Below are 25,345 nucleotides of genomic sequence, written 5' to 3' on the forward strand. Positions count from 1 at the left end.
TCCATTTATTTCACAAATAAACGTAAGTCATATCAAATACATTTTATCACTGTCATGAAGTACAATATGTCACGAGAAAACAGTCTCAGAATCAGTGGGATCCATTGAATCGTTCCAGAGTTATTACCTCATAAAGTGACAGTGCTCAGAATTGTAAAAATTGGCCTGGTCAGGAAGGTGAAATCAGGCTTTGGGGTGAATCAACATAAAAGGAATGGCTGTAATCTAAATAAGTGGGTGCAAGAGGGTATGGAAGCATTTGGCAAAAAGCCACTGATTTAAAACCAAAAAGAACTAAAGTGATTGTTATTCCATCTCCTACAATGATATGTGGAAGAAAGTTTATTTTCTAAAATTACCTCAATTAAATAATTTTTTTTTTTTTTTTGAAAATGCAGGTTGATAGCAGTAGGGGACATATAATCTTGAATGTAAAGCCTTGTCATAAGGAGGATGACACGTTAGATGAAAAAAATATATGTCTACGCCCATGTCTCAGATACTAGGCAGCTCAGAGTTCAAGACTTGTGTCTGTCTGTCGTAGGGAGACCCAACCTTTATCAGTTATGCAGCAACTTTTTTCAAGTGGGGTGAGAGAATTTCCCTTTTATGCTAGATGATTTGGATGTCGCTCACCTTCTTTTCATTATTTCAGGGACATCACACCAAACACTCCACAGTAATGCATTGGCCTGTGAGCAACACTATTGCACCCATCAGTTGTCCCCCACCATGGCCACTATAGCAGCAGAGTGCAGACGTCCCCAAAGTAATACAAATCTGCCCCTGGTTGACACAGCAGTTGGCCAAAGACAGTTGAATATGCCATTCCTCTTCTTTCATGCCCTTTTCCCAGGGAATGGTGGCCTTTTTCTGCCTTTCCCCGGGGTCAGTTTAGGGTTTCCCTCTTTTTTTTTTTCCACCAGTGTCAGTCTCCTCACTTGTCATAGCCTGGTCCGTGCAGCTTGGATCCTTTTCTGCATTGCTCTTGGGAAGTTGTTTTTACATAATCTATCACCTTCCTTATGCAGCATTTTCAGGGGTCAGTTTGCGAGTTGGAGGGGGGTCCTCTTAGGCGATCCATCACCAGTCTTCTATTGCGATCAGACCTCTCCCTCTCACACCACGAGGGGGCGCCTAATCAGCAGGTGGCACAACTACCTTTCTTATGGCTAGGCCTCAACACTGCTGTGAAATATTCCATCTCAAACCTTGCTTGCTACACTACGTAGGTGGCAGAGATGTGGTATGCTTCCTCCCCTCAACGCTTTGCTGCTGGATGCCTCTTCCTTATCAGTATCTCTTCAGCAGCCATTTTGGGAAGCACTTTACTGCTCATTGGGGAACTCAACTCCTCCACTCTCCACTGTTTTTGTGCTGCTCCTGAGAGCCAGTAGGTGACAGACTCCATCATTACAAATATGTATGTTTTTTTTTTCCTAAATGGTGCTGCACTTCAGCCAAAATATACTCTAATTTATTTAATCTTCTTGGTGCCCTGTTGAGTCAAAAGGGTGGGGTCCACTGGTTTCTACTCAACTGGCTCTGCTTGACGGACAAGTATCTGCAAGTGTGTGTGAAGAGGCAGTGAACTTGTTATGATATAGCCTCCCGGATTCATGATGTCCATGGCACATTGTAGGTTCAACATCAGGGACTTATGATATTCCCAACACAACATCACAGTTTAGTGCAGCTTTTTTTTGTCTATGAAGTGACAATCTCTGTAATATGTTTATAATGCACAGACAGACACACTGCCACCTATTCAATGAAATAATGACACAGACACATAAGAAATCCAGACTATTACGTACATTATTGCATTAAATTACAGTTTATGGTAGATCACCAGCTTCCAAAATGGCGACATGACAATCTTCTCTTTTCGACCCTGTAGATTGTGTCGGACAGTATAGAAAAATATTATAGTAGTTACCATTTGTCTAGACAATCCAACAAATCCTAAGACATTTTCTAGTTCATTTAGGCAGAAAAATATTTAAAATATAAATTATGCCTACTGGGTAGAGATAATCCTGAAGATGGAACCCTCGAATAACAAGGACGGGGTGGTTGTTTAAAATCAAGATACGATTTAGACAAAAAAAAAAAAAAAAAAAGGAATGTATGTCATTAGGGCATTCAGTACAGGTTGACTGTTAAAAATATAAAGTGACGCTAGCAGAAAACAATTACTGTTCCCATAGACTTACTCCTCCTGCTTAACATTACTTTAAAGGTAAATCAAGGGGGGGAAAGATCTTTGCAAAGTAAGCTAAAAAAATTATACAGTGAATTGTGTTGCTCCTGTTTCCTTGCTCTTTAGAAGATGAATCACAGCTTGGACTGAAGAGGTTTCAGATATTTATGGAAGGACGGATGAACCTTGGAAAGAAAAAGCAGCAACATTAGTATTAATACATCTAAACAAGAGATCATGTAATGTTGCTTATGTGCAGATTACTATAGCCCACTGCCGGGTATTGATGCGAGAGACTCGTGCAAGTTTCTCGCATCACACTCACAAGTGTGACCCCGGCCTAATCTGATGTATTGCAACGTTTTTCATCTTTACTTGTGCTGTCAATTTGTGGGGGAAAAAAAAAAATGCAGTTGCTATTAAACTTTTGTCCTTTTTTGCCCTAAACTTTGCTGATATTACCCTTAACACCTTCACAGTGGAGGAACTAGTCATGCTCATTTACCACCCACGGATACCAAAGTCATCAAACCTCCAAACAAGGACTTATGTAATAGATTTAAAGATTTGTGGAAAAGTCCCTTACCTGTGTCTTATTCAGGGGTGACTTCTTTGCCCATTCGAACATGTTTTCATAGACATTTCCATCATATCTCCCAAGTACACCGCCCAGGTGGGTGTCTGTGTAGTCAAATGCATCCACCAAAGCTATTGCATTAGGACGGATTACTACCAACAAATCTTTAATCCGCTGCTGTACCTGCTCCAACTGGACAGGTGCCAGGAGGCCAGCCTGCAAGGAGAAAAAAAAAAATACTGTAATATTAATCCTTTGTTACGCGGCGCAATGACTATGTACATTTAAAAAAAAAAAATAAAAAAAAAAATGGCAACAAAAGTGAATATAACCATACATTATAGATGTCTTTCTTCCAGGCTGACCCAATATCAAACAAGTCCACACAAACAAACTAGTGATCCGCACCACTGGTCACTCAAGGAATAATGATCCTCTTCTATACAAAATAGACTGCAGGCATGTGTACCTGGACTCTCGGGTGCCTATCCCGAAAACATCATTTTTATTTCAGAAAATCAATACTACACGAGCAAATAAGCAACTTTGTAATACAACTTACTGAGAGATACCTGCTTCTTTATCCTCCTCGATTGATGTTTCACTATAATTTCACGGGTAAAATCTTTATTCAGTAAAGACAGGCTTTCACATTACGGAGATAGGAAACGGCAGTTGGTGCTTTTAAAATTCTATGCAGATGGTGTGGAGCCAGATGCAGACATTCTTCTGAAAGTTCTGTAGAGCTTTTATGAACACCAACTGTCATTTATTATCTCTGCAATGGCAAAAATCTGCATTCACTTAAGACAGATTTTACCTGGGAATTGAGAATTTTGAGAATCAAAGAAGTCTAGGAGGAGAAAGAAGTGGCTTCCTCTATTAAGATACATTACAAAGCAAATTATTTTCACATGTACTATTGATTTATGGGATAAAAACAAAATTAAGATGGTTACTCTTACCATGCAATGATTAAAGTCTGAAACGCGTTTGCCACGCTAATATTTTCCAGCGAGGTTGTAACCAATTGCTTCATATTTTTTATAATTACCTAATAAACTTAAAGTTTTTAAGAAAATACTAATGCTGGAATAATTTTCTTCCTTTACTCTAGTAATAAAGGTGCAAAACTTTTTTTTTGGTCCGAATGCAAGATTTGGTGATTTTACGACTCCCAAAGCACAGCTATCCCCATAATTTATAAGATGTTCTGAACATAGAGGAGTCAAATGGCTGGGGACAGAACTGCAGGCCGCATATGGCCCCTATGCAGCTGGTTGTACGCCAATACATCTTCAAACATGCCCCATTTGCCCACGTACCTGCAGAAAGTCTCCAGTATTTCGGCTGATTCCATGCAGCGTGTAGAGGAGACAGAGGGTGCTCAAGATCCGAAGAGCAGCCACATCCGAGACCTCCGCCAACTTGTCCACGAAAAGCTTCACGACCACGTAATGACAATGCGCCTGGAAATTAAAAGAAAAATAAAAGTATTATAGTAGCAAGAAAGCCAACAACTGGTATAAAGAGGTTTAACTATTGACGTTCTGGTCTTACTTCAGTTGCCTGGACCAGGTCCACAGAATTTTTGTTCCAAGCATCTTCTTTACGCTTGCCACGTTTCAGATCAGACTGGACGTTTTTGCATGCAGCCACGACTAGCCTAGAACACAGACATGGAAATGAATGACCGGTCATAAAAGATACGAGGTGTGATAAAGAAATAACCTGAACTGTACTGACTGCAAACAGCTAAGAATACATATCACGGCTTCCCATTAGCTGGTGAGATGCAAACCCAGAAACTATGAGAACAAGTATGACCCATAGGCTGATCACATGGACACCTAGGAGAATATGGCAGCAAATGTTCAATAACTCTGCAGAATCATTAAAAAGCAAGAACATTGCAACAGTGAAAATGACTCATTGGGTGACATTATTGCGATTATACCCGAAATTGGAGTACAAAAGTTGCTAATTGCGGTGCACACTGTTTCTGTGCCAAAAAGTGCAGCTTTTTAAACTTTTTCCCACTACTCATGGTACCTTAAAAAAATAAAAAGGGAATGGAGCTTAGTGGAAGGTGAGGGGCTGACACATGCGCTAACAAATTTGTTATAGAAAGTGGTGCAAATCTATGCCAGCAGATGGTGTAGCTATGTCTTCCTGCCCAATTTATTCAGAGGCTTGCTGCTCCTAGTAAATCAGGCACGTTACACACGGTTCCATTTTTATCACACTTGCAGTATACAAGAGTGTTCCGGTCACGTGATCAGGCTCAATTAATTGATCAATTATATTCCCCTTTCACTTAAAATATGATGGTTACTCTTCATTTCATAAAGCAATAGATGTAAAAAACAAAAAAACACTAAGCAAGTTTGTGTATATTTATATTTTGAGAGAAATCTGTTTCTTGCCCCTGTTGGATGGATCTTTTAATTTCAATTCAAGAGTAAAGAAATTACTATCCAGTGAAGCTAGATTTTCCCATTACCGAGATAGGACATGACAGCTGCTGCTCATAATATTCTATGGAGAAGTTGAGTGTGAGGAGCTAGAGGCAGATACAGATATTCTGCTGCAAGGTCTCTAGAAACCACAGTTACACTTCAAAGCTATAGTAGAAAAAAAAAAGTAAGTTGCAGAGTAATTTTTCAATTTAGGAGAACGTGTCCATGTCTGCCTCTAGCTCCCCCACTGAAACCTAAAAGCATCAATTGTCATATCCCATCTCAGTAATGTGAAAACAAGTCTTCACGGAATATAGATATCACTCATGACTTGAGAGTGGAAAAATCAGTCCAGAAGAAGCAGATCTCTCATTGGTTTTACATGACAAAGTATGCAAATGACACTGCATCGGCAGCACTATTATCACCAATATACCTATCCAGTCATAAAACGTTTCAAAATTGGTGCCATTCAGGAAAAATAGAAAATGGGAACAGGACAAAGTCAGGAGATTTGTACTCTCCAATTCAGTCCTACGCCATAGATAATCAGATCAGTCTTCAACAAAAATTGGCATATGATTGAATAGGATACTGTACTTGCAGAAATTGTAGGACTAAAGCTCATTGTGTCATTTTATAAGCAGCGAAAGGTCATTTTACAATAAGAAAGAGATGGCGAGAGGATTTTGCCTTGTTAGGTATTCATAGATGCGGTAGACGGTCATGCAAGCCACTACTGAATAAACAGAAAATAATGAATATTGGTCTGTGGTGTCTTCGTGTCCGTGACTTTATGTAGAACGGATCATGTGTGTTGTGAATTCCGTTCTTGGGCTCCCTCCGGTGGTTGTAAATGGCACTTTTGTGAATTTTGCCCTTGGGCTCCCTCCGGTGGTTTTAAGTGGAACTGCTGCTCCTTGGATTTAGCTTAGCAGCTGCTTCCACTGATCGTGTCTCCTGCTCTGCTATTTAGCCTGGCTCTGATTTTCAGCCAGTGCCAGCTGTCAATGTTTCTTGGTTGGATTCAGATCTCTCCTTGGATTTCCTTGATAGTCGGTCCTGTTCAGCAAAGATAAGTCCTTGCATGTTCATTTTTTGTCCTCTTGCTGTGGACTTAATCATTCAGCTCATTTTATGTTTGCTCTAGTCCAGCTTGTCAGTATTCAATATTCAGTTAAGCTGGAAGCTCTGGGGAAGCAGATTTGCCCTCCACACCGTTAGTCAGGTGTGGAGATTTTTTGTAAACTCTGTGATGGCTTTTTTTAGTTTTTAATACTGACCGCACAGTATCCTTTTCTATTCTGTCTATCTAGTTAGAAGTGGCCTCCTTTGCTTAATCCTGTTTTCATTCTGTGTATGTCATTTCCCTCTCCACTCACAGTCCATATTTGTGGGGGGCTGTCTGTCCTTTGGGAATTTTCTCTGAGGCAAGATAGCTTTCCTGTTTCCATCTTTAGGGGTAGTCAGTTCTCCGGCTGTGACGAGATGTCTAGGGAGTGACAGGAACATTCCACGGCTACTTCTAGTGTTGTGTTAGGTTCAGGAACTGCGGTCAGTAAAGATACCATCTCCTCAGAGCTCGTCCCATGTTGCTCCTTAACCACCAGGTCATAACACATGTGGTCTTTGTGGTGGTCTGTTCTTGTGGATACAACTACATTGGCAAGATGATTCTCCTTCTGCATAAATGAATACAAGGACATACATGCTCCTTGAGAACAGCTGTTGGGTGTCCTAAAATAATTTAACGTTTTCAACAGGCTCAATCCTAGAACATCCTGCAGGGGTTGAAGGAGTGACGAGAAGTCCATCTGCTATAAACATAACCCACTGGATTAGTGCACTGGATTATCTGTACCAACGTGCGAGGTCCTTTATGTATGAACCAGCGCAGTGATCCCAGTACGTTTCTATAAGAGGATCTGAATAGGACATGATGCATCTACACTTTATTGTTGCTGTTATATCGATGTATTGGCTTCTTGCTTTTAATAACTCAAAGGAGGGGTGTAGATCACATAAAAGTGTATTTTGGGGGTAGAACTCACTGAGGACTGGGACGAAGTACCCGTTATGACTGTTGTGCACATGCTCACAGTGTATTCTCGCTTTCTTAAACATTTGGAATATGGAAAATATATGTTTTGCTGAACAGTGAGTGATGCAATGTTTCTACTATCTGAAGATTAGATGGGCAGATGAAGCATTACATAGTTCCATTAAATTTAACAGTGTGTAATGCCCGGTCCAAGAGAGGTGCTCTTCGTAACTATTCTCTACACCGCTGAGGAAATCTCTATTCACAATTCTCCATTAGGAGATCTCAAATTACCTTTTCAAATAATATCCTATTATAGGAGAATGTAGCAAGAAGCATGCTGGGAGATGTAGCCCACTTAATTATCATTACAGATTAGTTATTAAATGCATTCACCATGCCTCTTTTTACCTACCAAGCTGCCCGTTGTTTATAGGCTTCCACTAGACTCCCCAGATCATTGATGTCCTTCACCAAGGATCGCCCAGCCAGGGGTTGAGCTTGCACGCGCTGCGAGGACACATCATTGAGGTAGGAGACCATTCCTCCAAGGCGTTCTCCAGACAAAGCTGCAGTATAACTTTTAAACAAGAACCTGCGAAAGAACGTATAACTATGGCAGTTTTTGATCACAGTAGCATTTAACCCTCTGGTGAGCCCCTTGCTTACCTGGCTGTCTGCAGCATCATTACTGTATTCTCCCCCTCATAGGTACATGCAGGCGTAAATGTCACGTAAATGTCAGGAATTCCACTACTGCAGGAGTATCCATGCCCTCCACATGCCATCCTGCACTCCTCAATACCATAGCTTGCCACCCATGTAGTAAAAGCTTTCAATCCTGCCGAAAGGGCATGAAGCTGTGAAAAGATTTGGCATGTTATGCACGGGCGATTCTATATACACCATGTACAGAATATAATGTAAGACTTGGTCACCAGCCATCACTCCATCAGCTAAATTCACCTCTGGAAGCTCACTCAGGTTCCCTTGCTGGATGTCGCCTGTTATTCTATGGTACGTTTGGCTCATGTAGGAGCCTACAAATTGGAATGCATAAGCTGTGGCTAACAGTGGGAACAACTTGTATTGCTGGGTCTGGAAGTCTAGGATCTGTGGTTCAGGCTCCCTGCAGAAGAAACAAAAAGGGAGTCAATTATGGTAGATATACACTAGATAACGGTGGCCAATAGCCAACTCCAAGGAACTCCCGTGTTCTCTACAAGTACAGTTTGTACCTTCATACTGGTATGGCAAGTTGTAGATAGTGAATACTCACCCAGGTCTGATCTCAGACTGATGTCTTACAGCACTGTAGCGGACAGCAATCGTGCAAGCTCTGGAGAGGCTCTGAGCAGAGTCCCCAACAATCATGGAACGGATAAATACCATGGTACCATAGGTCAGCTTATCACTGAGTGGTTTCACGTATTTTCCATCTTGTTCCACCTGAGGAAGATGTATAATGGCTGCACATAAAAAGGAGGGGATATTTGAGATATTCCTTCTCCTTATGTGTGTGCAATGTCTTACCTGTGCATATTTCATCAGCATGTTATCTCGCGGTATGCGGAATTTGTCGAATTTCAAGAAACCATTGTCTGTTTCATGGAATCCAAACTTGGGCCCGATATCTCCAACAGTCACACCTAGTGGTGATAGGATGGCCAAGAGGAACACAACTCATAAGACCATTACTTTTATTTAATGGGTTTTTAGTGTATTTTAAATAAAACCCACCTGGCAAAGGCTCATGGGTTCTCATGTGACGAATAGGAACAATAAAGGCATGTAGACCCTTGCATTCTCCTTGGGTGTAGAGCTGTGCCAGTACTACAGCATGGTTGGAGGTTTTACCCACTATTTATGAAAAACATAAATTATTAATATCCCTAATACTGATGGGTAGTACTCTTAAAAGGTGTCCTCCAAGACTAAACTTAGGATAAGCCATCAAGGTTTGATCACTGAAGAGTTTCCTCTTTAGTACTCCCGAAGATCAGCACACTGAAAGGAAAGGGACTCTTTTAGAAACATTAAAGCTATTTCATTGTGCTGATATTCAAGAAGCCGTGGAGGTGGGACATATACCGATTAAACACTGGTGGCCTATTTTAATTATTTTCTTTAAAGTGTTGGAGAATCCCTTAAAACTTCCCTTAAACCTTCAAATATGATAGGCAAACCCCAAATCTCCACCCCAACAATCTCTTACACCCTCCAGGCCACCATTTGAGGGAGGATACAGTAGGGCTGTTCAGAATGAACTCCTGCGTAGATGGGTCATAAGTGGCTGTTGTCTCCAGTCCTCTCAGGTGGGTTCCTGGAATGAATAAAAAAAAGGATAGTAAACAAAATCCAGATAAAACAACCCGCAGTACCTCCCAAATAATGTAAATGGCATGGCAGTGCTAACCTTCCCAGAGAAACCTGCAGAACATCTAAACTACATCATTACATTTAAGTATGTAGGAAACCTGAATATTGTTACAATAAAACCCATGTTAGGTCAAATGTGGCAAAAGCGTTGGTTACCATGTCCCATTTCAGTCTGGGCGTATGTTCCAATGATCTCCAGGTTCCAGGCAGGCATGAAGAAGCGATCCTGCTGCTCGGGAGTAGCCTGGTTCAGTAGAGTGGGCAAGAACATGCCTAAGTGCAGGTCAAGGGGCTCAGGACGGCCCTGATGTACAAAGCTGCAGAGGAATGGGATGGGGTAGAAGGAAGTTTTGGAAAAATCGGGTAATCATCAGACAGAAGGTACAAAGGGGTGTGAAGAAATTTGGAAATCGAATGGTGAAGTGATTTCATAAGGAAGAACAGAGAGGAGAGAGGGAGAGAGAAGAATATGGTAAGTGAATTGATTTCTGTGGAAAAACAGAAGACTGAATTGGTGTGCCAACCCCAATCATTTTACCCCAAAAAACAGATGTCACAGGCCACGTAAAGGGTTATCCAATGTATTAATTTATTTTTTTTGTTTTACAAAACAGCTACCACTATAATAATAGATTGTATACATATTTTATTCGATCTAACTCTAACCCTCTCATGGCGCTCTGTCTTTGTTTCACAAGGAGCACCTCTGGAGGGACAGCGGTGGATTGTTGGAGGGGTGAAAACAAAAAAGTGTAAGTTATTACTTCGGCAGCTGTTCATAAAAAATAAAATATAAAATGATTAATTGGTTAACCCCCTTTTAAGTAGGATCAATAAAGAAATCTTTGATCAATAGAAAAATAAATCCCAGCTGTATTAGTAAAGGTTCACCAGGCCAGACAGATGAAGTACTATGAATGAACAAAACACTAAATGTATCATAAGATACAAGGCAGTACGGATCTACAAAAGGTAAAATTTGCCTGTCGGTCTTCAAGAAGTGAACCTAACATGGATGTGACCAGGTCATTCATGGAGTTAACAGATATTAGACTCGACCACCATCACAGTGTGTAGATTCTCCATGTTGCAGGCTACTGGGTCAGCACAACTGCCCTCATAAGGAACTAGCAAACTTGACCCTTACGTACCGGTACGTTTTGGGCCACAGCTTAAAAGTGAATATTCAATCTTTATCATCAGAGCGTTTCTACGAGCTAAAAATCTATCCAAATTATTTTTTCATTCATTTTATAACAGTGGAAACTCTGTTTTCTTAGTTGCAAATCTCTACATTATCTGAGTAGGTGTGAAGGCAACTAGGAGCTTACTGCAAATCTTTAAATTTAATATAAAAATACAAAATCCAGTAAATCCCCCCTGGTGACATCATTTCAGCAATGAAATGCTCATCTGGAAAAGTAAAAAGGAAAGTACACCCAGTTAAAAAATATTTGTTCAATCCACCACAGCATTGACTTTTATTGCATGTGATCATGTAGACAATCACTAGCTATGTTGATGCTAGCTTGAAATGGAGCACTTCCGTGTTCTCCATGAGAGAGCCACTGCCAGACATCTCTGGTGGCAACTTATCGCTTGCAAATAAAAAAAGATGTCAGATCTTTATCTCCACAGATGATTTTCTATCATCACATACACATTAGACTGTCGGCTAAAACCATCAATCTAGTTGGGTTCGGTTGACATTGGTCTAATGTATATGAGGACTTTGAGGCCACTGAGCTAAGTGACTGGCTTCTGCCGTCTCATGGTTGTACGCGATGACAGTGCTACAAGTAATAGGAGCCGAGAACCATCATGCTGCATGGCATTGAACAGGTAACCATTTTTAACTGTATATAGAGGGTTTAGAGCGATCCAACTGTTTAAAGATATTTTACCCAGACAGCACATATATGGTGGACCTAAAATGGTATTTAAGATCAGCCACAACAGGAATAGCCATCTAACAATTACACCATCATGATCTGGGCTATTACTTGGAAGCTCCTGCAATTGGCTCTGGTTAGTGCAAGATTCACATATTCACAGTGAGATGTAAAAGTTTGGGCACCTACACTAAAATACAAAGGAACTGCATAATCTTTAAATTTAGGCCATCTAGAGATCATTTTATCTTTTAACTGTACAATAACAGCAATTTTGACTTTTGTATCGGCCCATTTTGCTTTTTGTAATTTTTAAAGTGATAAAATTTGAAAATATGGGCCCCATGCATGGTTAGTACCTACTAGCACCCCCTTTTAGAAAGTATCACAGCTTGTAAACGCTTTTTGGTAGCTAGACAAGAGTCTTTCAATTCTTGTTTGAGGGATTGCGTTTACTATGGCGTCCTTGGTGGGTGTAAGTACTTTTACACTACTGCACTTTAATAAAATTGAGGGGTTCTTGTGGTTATGCATTGATATTTATATCTATTTAATAATTGGTTATTTCTTGTGGGGTCATCCATTGAATAAAGATTTTTATCTTGCATATTTACAGTTTTTCAGAAGGACCAGGTCTTTGGTTCTTACGTGATTTACCGTTGACCACACTACCTTTTTTACCTTCCGGTTTTATGGGGTGTTTTTGTAGTTTTTCTTCTTATGTTTTTGTGTATTGTAATGAATAAAATGATATTTAGTGATGGTTCCGATGTTGTTTATTTTTCATTATTAGAAGTTTGGATGAGTTATTTATTGGTCTTTATCTGTATTTGGCAACTCTATCAAAGGGTGGTGGTTGTTTATTTTAGTATTTTTTATTTTTTTGCCTTGCCAGATCAAAATTACTACATTAATCCTCCTCCCCCCCTCCGGTATTAGTTTTTGTAGCATTGGGTCCTCTGAGCCTATATGGTTTGTTATATACCTGATTTTAAAGGACACAAGTCAATGTATTGTTTAGGATATGGATGAGGTTTTGCAAAATTGTCCAAATGAAGGTAATGCTGTCCAGGCACAAAAGCAATAGGAGAATGAACACACTGCTGAAATATTAGCGAGTCTGCTTCATTTAGATTGATTGCAACAGTGATTAATAAGAAAATTATCATTATACAGATATGCCAATAAACTCACATCATGGCACGGCAGAGGAAGACAAAGAAGCGCAGAGCAAGACTGGGTTCACACAGGGTACTACTAGGACAGTATTTTACATAATGTATCAATTCCGATATTACTTCCTCTTATACAGTACAATTTGTATTTGATATAGCAGCACATTCCAGTTTTTGTGCCTGGACTTTTAGCATGTTAGTTGTAGTTTCTATTCAACCACACTACATCCCTGCATGAATCCAGGCTATGGCTCACGACAGTGAATAAGAGACAGCAAATAATTCTGGCAGCTATTTTCTATTAATAAAACAGGCAACACTGAAATAATTACAAATCCATATTTCTGCAATTTTTATCTTTTATTTTTACAAAGGAAAATAGGACTTTCATTTGAAATAAGTTCACTAGCAAAGCAAATTTTCTAAATGATTTGCACATCTCTTGTACAGTAAAATGTCTTCATGGTCACTTTAAATGTCAACTATATGAGTGGGAAGGAACTTAATAGGAGTATAGCAGGTATGGAACTTTGGGGAGGGCTTTTTTTATTTTAAATAATAGTCAGTTGGCTACATTTTTTTGCTTTTTATTTTTCAATCACTTTCAGAATATTAGTTACTAAGAGGCCAATAAACCAGTTAGAGCACTACCACATGAACGGTGTTCCCCCTAAACTGATCTCCATACTTGTTGCAATAGTATGCAAAGAGTTGGGGGTCCATTTAGATGAGCCGACCGTGCTCATTATACAACTACCCATCGGCTATATATATATATAATTTTTTTATTTTTGTGAGGCAGCGACCCGTTACAGCAAGGGCGCGCTGTATGTGCTCGACCAGAATGTGCATGGAGGCGTAGTGAGGCCATGAGGGCATACTGCAGACACAGGTGTGGCTGTAATTAGAATAATGAAGCAGTGACTGATTAAAAGCCCTGTAGTAGAGGGGGAGGTGTGTCAGTGTTGGTTTGGAAGCAGACAGAAGTTGTCTGCAGAGCAACACAGGGGCAAAAGGAACTAACACCCTGCATCCCAGGCTGTCTTGTGTTGCCAGGCTGCAATCCGGAGGATAGCGTGATGTGCACGTTGTGGGTAGAGACTTGGTATCGGCGGGCGGTCGCCCCAGGGAAACTGGACAAAGGGACTGCAAAGGTAAAGTCGGTTACTGTGTATTTCTGATGGACTATGTGAAGAAGCTGTGTACTGTATATTTTCCTTTGGCCTGGATGTAGAAGCCGTTTACTATGTATTGCTAAAAGACTGTGTGAAGTAACACAATAAAGAAACGTTTTGTTTGAACTTGCTTGGGTAATTGCCGTTTCACTGCGCATGGTCCTACCGCTGCATTATATAAATCATATATTCCGATGTTTACGCACACATCTCAAAGGAAACTCTATATTTCATTAGTCATGTACAGTAAATTCACAGCCTGAAACGTCAGAATAAACTAGATAGAGTTGATGCTTTGCGTGTATAGTTTACTGTACATGTACTTTGATAAGTAAATTAAAAATAAAATTAAAAAAAAAAAAAAAGGGTGTTGGGTCCCGCAATTTTTAATAACTAGCAAAGGTTAAGCAGACAGCCGTAGGTTGATATTAAGGCTGCCGTCACACTAGCAGTATTTGGTCAGTATTTTGCATCAGTATTTGTAAGCCAAAACCAGGAGTGGAACAAATACTGTAGAGGAAAAGTATAATAGAAACATATGCACCACTTCTGCATTTATCACCCACTCCTGGTTTTGGCTTACAAATACTGATGTAAAATACTGACCAAACACTGCTACTATGATGGCAGCCTAATAGTCAGGAAAGGACCATGGATATTGGGCCCCTTCCCAGCCTAATAAGACCACCCCTCAGACGTTACCACTCACCACGGCCGCCGGAACATACTGAGAGTAGTGTGAGAACCAGCAGCAGTGAAGTCATTAAGGTTACCGCAAGTCACAGCAGGCGATTCTCCCGGGGAAGCTCAGTGTGAGCCACCAGCTGTGAACTGCGCTCATCACTGCCGATGGTTCTCATGCTACACTCAGTATGTTCCGGCGGCCAAGGTGACCGTTAAACGTTACGCATGTCTATGCTCATCACAGCCTCCAGATGTAGCAGAGTCAGGGATTGTCATGGGACGTCCATATTATGAAATGTGGTGGACTCCTGTGGATTATTTGTTTATGGTAATTAATGGGTAAAACAGGATAATTGTTGAGGAGTGCTTCTTATTTTTTTTGTGTGTTTATTTTTACTATGGGGTCAGACACCTTCATTAGTAACCCCTGGGCTTGTTGTTAGCGGACATTCGACAGCTAACATCAACCCAAAAACCATTACCCCAACTGTCAACTCATCACAGCAATCGGGAAGAGTTGAGGCACTTAATGGATGTGCCATTTCTAGGGCGGCTGAGGGTTGGTCTTATTAGACTTGGGAAGGGGCCAATATCCATGGCCCTTTTCAGCCTCTGAATATATCATTGCTATTGGCAGCACATCTTCTGTTTCTGTTGCCGATAACAATTACTTAAATTTTGGCATGACAATCAATCACTCGACGACCGAGTGTTCTATCGAATGCATCTTTTCAATTGCTGGCTTCTCTAAATGAACCTATAAATGCTCAAAGGGTTTTACACCTTAATAAAGTCACATTTAGGCTAATGCTACATGGTGACAAGTGTTGCGAGACACTGAAATTGTCGTGTCGCATTACAAAATCACATGTAATGATTTCCAATGGTGTCGCATTGCAAAGTTGGAAATATTTTGAAATAAAATTTTCTGTAGCATGTAACAGACTTGCCATAGTCCAAGCAAGTTGCATGTGACCTGCAACATGGCTGCTTTGTTTAGCGCAAATTCAGGGCTTCAAAATGGTCACGCAACAGCAAGTCACACACAAGCTGCACAAATGCCTTTGTTGTGTGACACACGGATTGTAGCTCTAGCTTTAAGGGTATGTGTCCACGTTCAGGCTTGCTTCAGGCTTTGGTCAGGATTTTATGCAAGTAAAATCCTGACCAAAACTGCACCTGAGGTCACTGGCAGGTCACCTGCGGTGTACCTGCGTGTTTTGCTCATTGTAGCAACATGCTGCGTTTTGAAAAAACGCACCGCGCATGCGTTTTTGCGGCAAAAACGCATGCGTTTTTTAACGCATAGTGGAGTTGTGATTTCATGAAATCCCCTCCACTATGCTGTAACATCTGGACGCTGCGTTTTTGACGCTGCGGAAAAACGCAGCGTCAAAAACGCGTTTCCTGAACGTGGAAACATACCCTAAAGGGAGTGTTGCTGCTTTTTTCTTCTTTCTTGGATAATAAATAAGGTGTTTATGTAATGCTGCATGAATTGGTCACCAACCAGTACATGTACAGACACAGAGGGCTATTAAGTGTAGGGTGTGTGAACAAGTGATATGAGGGTCCTGGTATTGAAGAAAATTTTGCATGGGTAAAAACAGGGATAGTTAGATAAGGTACCGTAAGTATGTTGAGGTAATAAGGCAGTCTAAAAAATGTGTTTTTAGGGCAGCTTAGAAGAGGGGATTGGGCATTTTTAGTTAGGCGAGTGGTGACAGCCAGGAAAACGGACTGGAGGAGATATAAGGGAATACGGTCACTGGTGCAAGTACTAGGGTGAGAAGATGCAAGGAACCTGATCACTTCTCCTTCCATGACTGGTTCAAAGAGTGAGCTAGATGCAGAGGGTGAGGAAGGACCGTGAAAGGTGTTAAAAGGGAACCTGTCACCCCCAAAATCGGCTATGAGCTAAGCCCACCAGCATCAAGGGCTTATCTACAGCATTCTGGAATGCTGTAGATAAGCCCCCAATGTATCCTGAAAGATAAGAAAAAGAGGTTAGAATATACTCACCCAGGGGCGTTCCCGCTGCAGTCCGGTCCAATGGGTGTCGCGATCCAGTCCGGGGCCTCCCATCTTCTTACGATAACGTCCTCTTCTTGTCTTCACGCTGCGGCTCCGTCGCATGCATACTTTGTATGCCCTGTTGAGGGCAGAGCAAAGTACTGCAGTGCGCAGGTGCCGGGCCTCTCTGACCTTTCTCGGCGCCTGCACACTGCAGTACTTTGCTCTGCCCTCAACAGGGCAGACAAAGTACGCATGCGCCGAAGCCGCAGCATGAAGACAAGAAGAGGACGTTATCGTAAGAAGATGGGAGGCCCCGGACCGGACCGCGACACCCAACGCAGCGGGACCGCCCCTGGGTGAGTATAATCTAACCTCTTTTTCTTATCTTTCAGGATACATTGGGGGCTTATCTACAGCATTCTGGATGGTGGTGGGCTTAGCTCACCTTCGATTTTGGGGGTGACAGGTTCCCTTTAAGGGATTGGAAAAAAAAAAATCCTGTCAATATGGTCAATTTTTTATTCTAAATAATTGGCCAAATTGTCAGCACTGAGGCCGTGGTCAGGGCCTGCACTCTTGGATTGAGGAGGGAATGAAAAGTGTTGAAGAGACATTTAGGATTGCTGGATCGTGAGGTAATAATGGTATTGAAATAGATTTGTTTGCAGAGGTGAAGGTATCATAAGTGACTTAAGGTACCGTCACATTAAGCGACGCTGCAGCGATATCGACAACGATGCCGATCGCTGCAGCGTCGCTGTTTGGTCGCTGGTGAGCTGTCACACAGACAGCTCTCCAGCGACCAACGATGCCGAATTCCCCGGGTAACCAGGGTAAACATCGGGTTACTAAGCGCAGGGCCGCTCTTAGTAACCCGATGTTTACCCTGGTTACCACTGTAAATGTAAAAAAACCAAACACTACATACTTACATTCCGTTGTCTGTCGGGTCCCCCGGCGTCCGCTTCCCTGCACTGTGTAAGCGCCGGCCCTAAAGCACAGCGGTGACGTCACTGCTGTGCTTTGCTTTACGGCCGGCACTGACACAGTCAGTGCAGGAAGCTCTGAGCAGCAGCGCGGACGCCGAGGGACGTGACAGACATCAGAGGGTCAGTATGTAGTGTTTTTTTTACTTTTACAATGGTAACCAGGGTAAATATCGGGTTACTAAGCGCGGCCCTGCGCTTAGTAACCCGATATTTACCCTGGCTACCATTGTAAAACATTGCTGGCATCGTTGCTTTTGCTGTCAAACACGACGATACACGCCGATCTGACGACCAAATAAAGTTCTGGACTTATAGCAACGACCAGCGATATCACAGCAGGATCCAGATCGCTGCTGCATGTCAAACACAACGATATCGCTATCCAGGACGCTGCAACGTCACGGATCGTTATCGTTGTAAAGTCGCTCAGTGTGAAGGTACCTTTATGCTCCTCTTTCCCTGACCAGGAGCTCTGGTATGAGACGACCATGAGCTAGAGCAGCTCTGCATGGTCATACACAATCATTACACAGCAGGGGCTCATTTCTAACATTATCTCAGCGCAGGAACTTTTTTTTTTTTTTTTGCATATAACCTAAATAGGGAAAACACCACTTTTTTTTTTTTTTTTAAACTTAGGAGGTGCATTGGAACACTAGAAAGAAATGTTGAGGCCTCACTTTAAAGACTGTAGAGGAAGAACCTGTCTGTATTACCCATTATAACCAATCACATTGCAGCTTTCATTTTACCACAGCCATTTTAAAAATCAAAGCTGAGCTCTGATTGGTTGCTGTAGGCAACAAATAGGTTTTTCTTTTGGACAGCTGATGAGGCCTATGTTTTTATGTTTTTGTTTTTTTTTTTACATTAAAGGTATGTTTCCACGTTCAGGAAACGCTGCATGTTTGATGCTGTGTAGAGCCGCAGCATCCAGATGTTACAGCATAGTGGAGGGGATTTCATGAAATCCCGTCTCCACTATGCATTAAAAGACGCATGCAGCAGACCCGCGGAAACGGACATGCGGCGCGTCTTTTCAGAACGCAGCATGCCCTTACAGTGCTGAAACAACGCAAGAACAACGCAGGTGACCTGCCAGTGACCTCAGGTGCAGATTTGGTCAGGATTTTACCTGCATAAAATCCTGACCAAATCCTGATGCAATCCTGAACGTGGACACATAACCTAATAGTCAACATAGTGTGGGCCACGGGCAGCGATCGTAGGGATTGTAACTAGTGATTGCAAAACAGCACCAATGTCTTACTAGCTAAGTGCAACCTAGTCACTACAGCTATGTGTCACCCTCTCTGCTATGCCTGCAGGTCTCTCCTGGCACTGCCAGTACCACTTGCCATTCTGCCCAGTTCAAAACTAACCATGCCCTAGTTCGGTCTGTGCATAGGTGCCAATGGCTTGTAGATTCTTGGCAAGGGGCAGCCACTTCTTGCACTGTGATTCATTGCACTGACTCGCTAGCGTGTTGCTAAACATGCTGAAATGTAAGCCCAAGGGATCCGTCCGAGAGCCTACACATGTTCTACAGGGGAGAGACAAAAGTCAGAAAATCAGCAGATTGGTGGAGGACATAGAAAATAATAATAAAAATAGAAATGGATGTATAAGATGCAGCTGTCATAGGGTGCGGCTTTTTTATTTTCATTAAATAGTGCATTAACAGTAGTTAAAGTGGTATTCCAATCTCCAAGATCATATCCCAATATGTAGTTGGAATAATAATATTATCAAATACCTCCACTTCGAAATGTAGTATAGTTCTTCTGATTTGCCAAGTTGCTCTCCCCATGTGCAGGGAATTGCAGTAGCTTATGTAGCCATGGTTACGCCCACTAAACTACTAACTATGAGTGGTCGTAACCATGGATATCTAAGCTACTACAATGCCTGCATATGGGGTAAATGACATAGCAAATCAAAAGAACTATACTACATTTCTAATTGGAGATATTTTGCAAATACTTTTATTATTACTCCTACTACACATTGGGATAGGATCTTGGCGATGGGAATACCCCTTTAAGGTTACAAAATGAGTATTAGAGCCATTATAATGCCCATAGGGGCTGTCATCCAGTTTTCCGAGAAGATTTGAACTGGATAGTCATCCACAATGTTATTCCTGTTTTTATTCCAGAACTGAATTCAACTCTAAAGAAAATGTGTTGTAGCTTTTATAATGCTTTTCCTCTGCCCCGCCTCACACTTCTCAATCATGCTGCATCCATTCAAGAATCAGTTTGTCTAAACTGCATTTTTTTTTTTTTAATTTTTTTTAAAGGCCGTTCCACATGCAGCATCACCTATTGCACATACACCAAGCAAACCAGATCCCCACACTTTTTAGCAGCCACCCCCCCATTCTTTGGTACCACACCACCTGCATCAGCCTAGAGCCCTACTTACACACGCATGTCAATTATCCGAGTAAATCTGCATCTCTGTTTTCTGTACTTCCATTTAGAAAAACGAAGGCAGACTTTTGTACAAATCACGGAAATAAAAAGTGATGGTGGACGGTAGCACAGATGCAGCATGGGGTAAAAAAAAAGTTAAAATATTCTCTATCCTCCTCCTATTGTCTCTTCAGAGAGGAAGAGTACTGAACCCTAGTGCTACCTATAAGATGTCGACCCTTTAACGAGCCTTGTCACATGACAGGATAAAAGCCAAAGTCAGACTCAATTTGCAGACACTTTGTTTCGGGGTGCTGCCCCTCATCAGTGCAAAGTTTGAGATCTGGTTTGGCTGGGCGACAGGTGTCCGACCAGGATCCAAGAAGCAATGTTTGTCCTTCTGGAGACTGACATGTTAAGCCTGACATGCCGGAAAGAGGAGGCTTAAAGCCACAATGCTCCTCTGGGAAATATGCAAATTGCCTCTTCAGACAGGAAGAGGACTAGAACTCTAGTGCCACCTATAGGAAGTAGCAATCGTAACAGTCAATGTCAACTCTAACGAGCCTTGTTACAGGACTTAGGATAAAAGCTAAAGCAGAATCTCAATTTGCAGACACTTTTTGGGTGCTACCCCTCATCAGTGCAAATTGTGAGATCTAGTTTGGGTGGGTGAGAGGCGCATGAGGCAATGTTCCTCCTTGTGGAGAGTACCATGGCAATTTGCATATTTAATTTCTCAGAAGAATAAAGCTTTATAGTCTCCTCACATTGGCATGCCATTCTCCACAAGGAGAAACATTAGCCCCTGAATAACTATAGTAGAACACCATTGTAAAGTAGCCACCAGCCATATTTCAGAGTCCGTTCCTTTCATTTTACTCCAAGTAACATTAACCTCTACATATCTGCACTTTGGTGCTGGGAGGGACCATTAGCGACAGCACTTTGGTCAGTGCAGTTATTTACTTAGTGTCAGGCAGATGGCAGTGAACAGGGTGACATGCCAAAACTAGAGCAGAGGTGAAGTCCAAGGTATCTACAGGTGACTGCGGGGGAGTGTGTACAGAGGTGACAGCCATTCTACACAACCCACACTGTCAGCCTACGTGACATCAGAGAAGAGGAGGAAGAGAAACAAAGAGGCAGCTCTCGCCATACCAGCAGATGGACAGCACAATACAGTGATAGAAACCAAAAAACCTTCATTATAACGATAGCACGTTCTACAGCCAGGACGTCTACATTAATAAGACATTTTTCTCTAAAAGGAGTTACACCGGACTAATCAAAACTCTGATTATTATGGCAGAGGCTCACTTCAGGCTGAACGTTGCTGCCCGTTCACAAGGGCCAATAAGGACACAAGGTTTTTGGGTGGGATTTGCAATGGAGTGCCACCCACTTCTCCAGAATTGTAAGGTTAAGTCCACACAGACTGCCACAAATCTGTGGCTTATCGTCTGCAAATTGTGCATGCATTTCATGAGAATTACAGCAAATTGTGCCCTTGCTATATTGCAATGAGTGAAATCCGCTATGAAAATCCAACAAACTATGGATCTGAATATCAGTACTGCAAGTCTACAACATGTAGGAGAAATATGGGAAAATCTCAAACCTAATGATCACTATAATTCGGTAAGAATTTTACCTTGTCAATTCCACAGAAATTATGCTTACATTAAAAGGGATTTCAAAAGAAACCATTGATCACCTATCCAGAGGGCAGTAATTAAAGGACACGTGCCAGGTCCCCTGAGCTTTCCATACCACATGATGATAACTTTGTTCTAATAAAGGTTATACGTTGCAGACAAGCCTTGCTAGGTTCTTAAAATGAGCTTTTATTCTGCGGCTCCCCATACTAACGAGCCATTAATCGTCCATAGGGGTGCCTCTTCCCCCAGAGTAGACCTGCCATACTACATGCTATATTGGTGGTTTGAAGCACTTTGGGGACCTGAAATGTTCAAGCATGTTCTCCCTATATTTGCTCAGATTAACCCGGTTTCCTCCCACACTCCATAGACATACTGGTAGGGATTTAGATTGTGAGCCCCAATAGGGACAGTGATGATAATGTCTGTAGAGCGCTGTGGAATATGATGGCGCTATACAAGTAGACTGTTCAGCTGGGTCTGTAACTACTAGACCAGCTATATGGAGAAACAGCATCTTCAATTAATCTCCTCTATGATCATGTGTATAGAGGGGCTGATGGTTAGAGTTTTTCACCCTTAGGCCGGGATCACACACAGCGAGATACGGCCGAGTCTCGCAGGTTAAAACCAAGCTCTGGCACCGGCACTCCGGAGCGGAGAGTGCAGCCGCACAGCAATACATGGAGCCGCACGCTCCGCTCCGGAGTGCCGGTGCCAGAGCTTGGTTTTAACCTGCGAGACTCGGCCGTATCTCGCTCTAGTGTGACTCCGGCCTTACTTTAAAAGGCGTCACAAAACTCAATTAACATCTAATATTTCTAAAATTATTATTATTAAACTCAGTCCATGCGTGTAAACGAGCAACACCCTGAGAAAAGAAAAGTGTTGAAGGGACAGAACAGGAGAAAGGATGACGACAGAGCCATGTGTCAGGTGGTCACTCATGGTGTCTGACGACCGGGCGCTCATTTGGCCATCAGATATCTCTCGCGACTTCCTCATACAATTGTACACATGAACGTTCGCTCGGCAGAGCCATTAAATGTTTTTTTTAAAGGGGCAAGTAGAGAAAGCCGCTTCCTGACAGCTTTGACAGTGGCTGATCTCAAGCACAAAAAAGTCAAAGAACTTCAATTCCAAGCGTATAATCCTCATCTCCCTGAAATAATCTATGGGGGGAGAGTCGGGAGGTCCGCATACATAGACTGTCCGCCGATATCGTCAGATTCAGCCAACTTTAGTCTAATGTGTATGGGGCCTTTAGATCCCAGCTACATCACATGTGCAGCGTGTGCGGGATTATTTGTAGCTCTGACTGCCAGGAGCACAGTACAATGTACAAAGAGGAGTTTCATCCTGCACCCTGGAGTAAGGTACAATTCTGGCTCTACGTGACCTGAACGTACAGTTTATGGGACCTTATCTGCAGAAGAGATTAGATTCTACAGTCGGTACAAACTCCAAACTACACGATTTATCGCTACGCACAAGGTCGATACAAACAGATAACACACATATACAATGCTGTAGAATGTGTCACCTGTATATCGGGAATTATATTATCTTCTATATGATCCACGGCTCAGGAAAAATTAGGAGGATTACTGAGATTTCCATTAAAGGAGAATTTTAACCTAATGGAAAAACCCAGTAAAATTGCTTTTCATATTCCCAGCACCAATGTTTCCATTGTCTCCCATCAGCCTATATTTACTTGGCAGCATCAATGATGCAATATACTGGACAAGTGACCACAACAGCGCATCATTGGTCAGAGGTGACATGTCCATACAGAAGAAACCCCTGCAGTCAGTGATCGGCTGTGGTGTTGGTACATCACTGAGGGTCCCGCTGATCACAGGAGCGTGGGTCCTACAGCCCTGAGTGAATGGAGCGTCGGTCAGCCACGCACAGCGCAGCTATGAATGGATCTGCACCATGCATTCTGGACCTCCTTCACTCCCATCTCATGGGCTGTGGGGCAGCGATCAAACACTTTTCACCTATCCTGTGATAATAACCTGCGCGATATCCTTATTTAACGTCAGCCTGCAGGTTTTTTACCTCTTGAACCAGAAGATTTCCTCCGGGTCCGATATTCCATGTTGTCGCATCTTCTGGACCATATGAGCACTTTTCTTGATGGCCAGCTCATAGCGTTCGCTGCGGGACAAGAAGTTGGGGTCTTCATGCTGGAATTCCGGGTCACTGATCACTAGGTTTTCTACAAGTCAATATATAAAGTACGGTCACAAAGATGACATAGTCTTATACCGGCACATAACTGATCTGCCCCCTGTGTATAAAGGGCCACACACCCGATCTGGTCTGGCCCGTGGCTCTAAAAGGAACCCAATGGACGCCATGGAAATGTCAACGCTTTTCAAACAAGAAATCGAATTACGTTATCTCACTACGATCCTCAGATCACCCCCGATTTTCTGAAAATCCTCTACACAAGACTCAAAACCCTTTGGCACGGCTCAGAGCCTTCATCTGCTGGAAATGCGAAGGTGCATTCAATCAATGGAGTGTGAGAAATCTCTGCGCTGTGCCAGAGGGGCAGAGGCTTTTCTTTCTGGAAGTCAGCACCACCTTCACATATCAGGACATGTGCACAGGAGATCCCCTTTAAGAAGCAATGAGGCAGCTCATCCAGCCCCTGAGATGCCCCTGCCAAGCGCTGACTGCCCCCATCCCGCCCCACAGTGTGCCCCCACCAATCTCTCTCCGCCTGCGGGTCCTCTCCGGGCTCCCATCCAGCACATATGTGATGGTCTCCGGGTTGAAGGAGGCGGCGGCCCTCTCCCTGCTCAGGTCGGGATTCATCGCTCGGCTGTCACTTCTGCTACTGCTCACGGCCGGCCTTTACCCCCTATTACATGTGACAAGGCTGCGCCGCCTCCCGCGTCACGTGACCAGAACGGGCAAGGAGGAGAGGCGCGGAAACTACAACTCCCGAAATGCACCGCTCGCGGCGGGGATGGCGCTGTGACAGGACGTTGTCACCTGTGCACAGTCTGCAAACACTTGTTCTGTACATGCTGAGAGGCAGGGAGCACACGCCTGAGCCCTACAGTAAGTAGCAGACACTAACTGAAGAGAAGCAGAGCATGCATAATGCTGGACTGTGCCCCCAACCCAAGCGTACAAAGCCAACACCCCCTAACTCCATAAACCGTACAAGGCCAAAAATCCCCCCTCACCCAATAACCATACAGGGCCAGGAAACCTCCTTAAAGGCTGTATACGGTCAGGAACCCACCCTTAAACTATATGAAGCAGAGGACCCCACTATAAATCGTACAAGGCCGATGCCCCCCCCCCCCCCCCCCCCATACACTGCATGAGCCCCCCGAAACCATAGCGGGTTGAATACGATGTATCGTTACAATATAACAATCATCCGCTAAGTTTCTAGTATGGTAAATGTGAAATAATTGTAGACCCCTCTTTCTTACTGTGCAGCTTGAGTGTCGGTGTTTAAAAGGAGCCCGTCGCCTCACAAAATGCTGTTCACTTGCAGATATAGGGTTAATTTGCGCCTTACCGGCTTTCAGTCATGTGGTTGTGCACGGAGCCGCTACAGTGATTGCTCACTATACTGGGAGCCCCTGCACGCTGACTGACGGCCCATGCTGCACAGCAGGCTGCCATTCCTAAGGACGCCACTC

At 42.8% G+C, this 25,345-nt stretch overlaps 2 protein-coding genes across 3 annotated transcripts in view; one reads left to right on the forward strand and one right to left on the reverse strand.

The window, feature by feature from the left end:
- Nucleotides 1-1,800: 1,800 nt before the first annotated feature.
- On the reverse strand, nt 1,801-24,881 carry ACOX1 (acyl-CoA oxidase 1). Of its 2 annotated transcripts, none has more exons than XM_077251800.1 (14): nt 24,392-24,881; nt 23,736-23,895; nt 9,816-9,976; nt 9,496-9,603; nt 9,021-9,140; nt 8,814-8,929; nt 8,560-8,729; nt 8,247-8,409; nt 7,950-8,140; nt 7,696-7,875; nt 4,341-4,446; nt 4,106-4,249; nt 2,790-2,996; nt 1,801-2,388 (listed from the first exon to the last, which is right to left on the reverse strand). In XM_077251800.1, the coding sequence occupies exons 1-14, from the start codon at nt 24,498-24,500 to the stop codon at nt 2,338-2,340; spliced, it is 1,986 nt and encodes a 661-aa protein (XP_077107915.1). In that variant the 5' UTR covers nt 24,501-24,881; the 3' UTR covers nt 1,801-2,337. The 2 variants fall into 2 exon arrangements, with proteins under 2 accessions (XP_077107915.1, XP_077107916.1); XM_077251801.1 differs by lacking the exon at nt 9,816-9,976 and adding an exon at nt 18,973-19,133 and having other exon boundaries at nt 24,392-24,571.
- TEN1 (TEN1 subunit of CST complex) overlaps nt 13,791-25,345 on the forward strand; it is a 38,328-nt gene continuing 26,773 nt past the window's right edge. The window contains exon 1 of the mRNA XM_077251803.1: nt 13,791-13,880. Within this exon, the coding sequence (XP_077107918.1) occupies nt 13,806-13,880 (75 nt within the window). The 5' untranslated portion in view covers nt 13,791-13,805. The remainder of the gene's footprint in view (nt 13,881-25,345) is intronic.

The sequence above is a fragment of the Ranitomeya variabilis genome, chromosome 4 (genome assembly GCF_051348905.1).
Source record: "Ranitomeya variabilis isolate aRanVar5 chromosome 4, aRanVar5.hap1, whole genome shotgun sequence".
NCBI lineage: Eukaryota > Metazoa > Chordata > Amphibia > Anura > Dendrobatidae > Ranitomeya > Ranitomeya variabilis.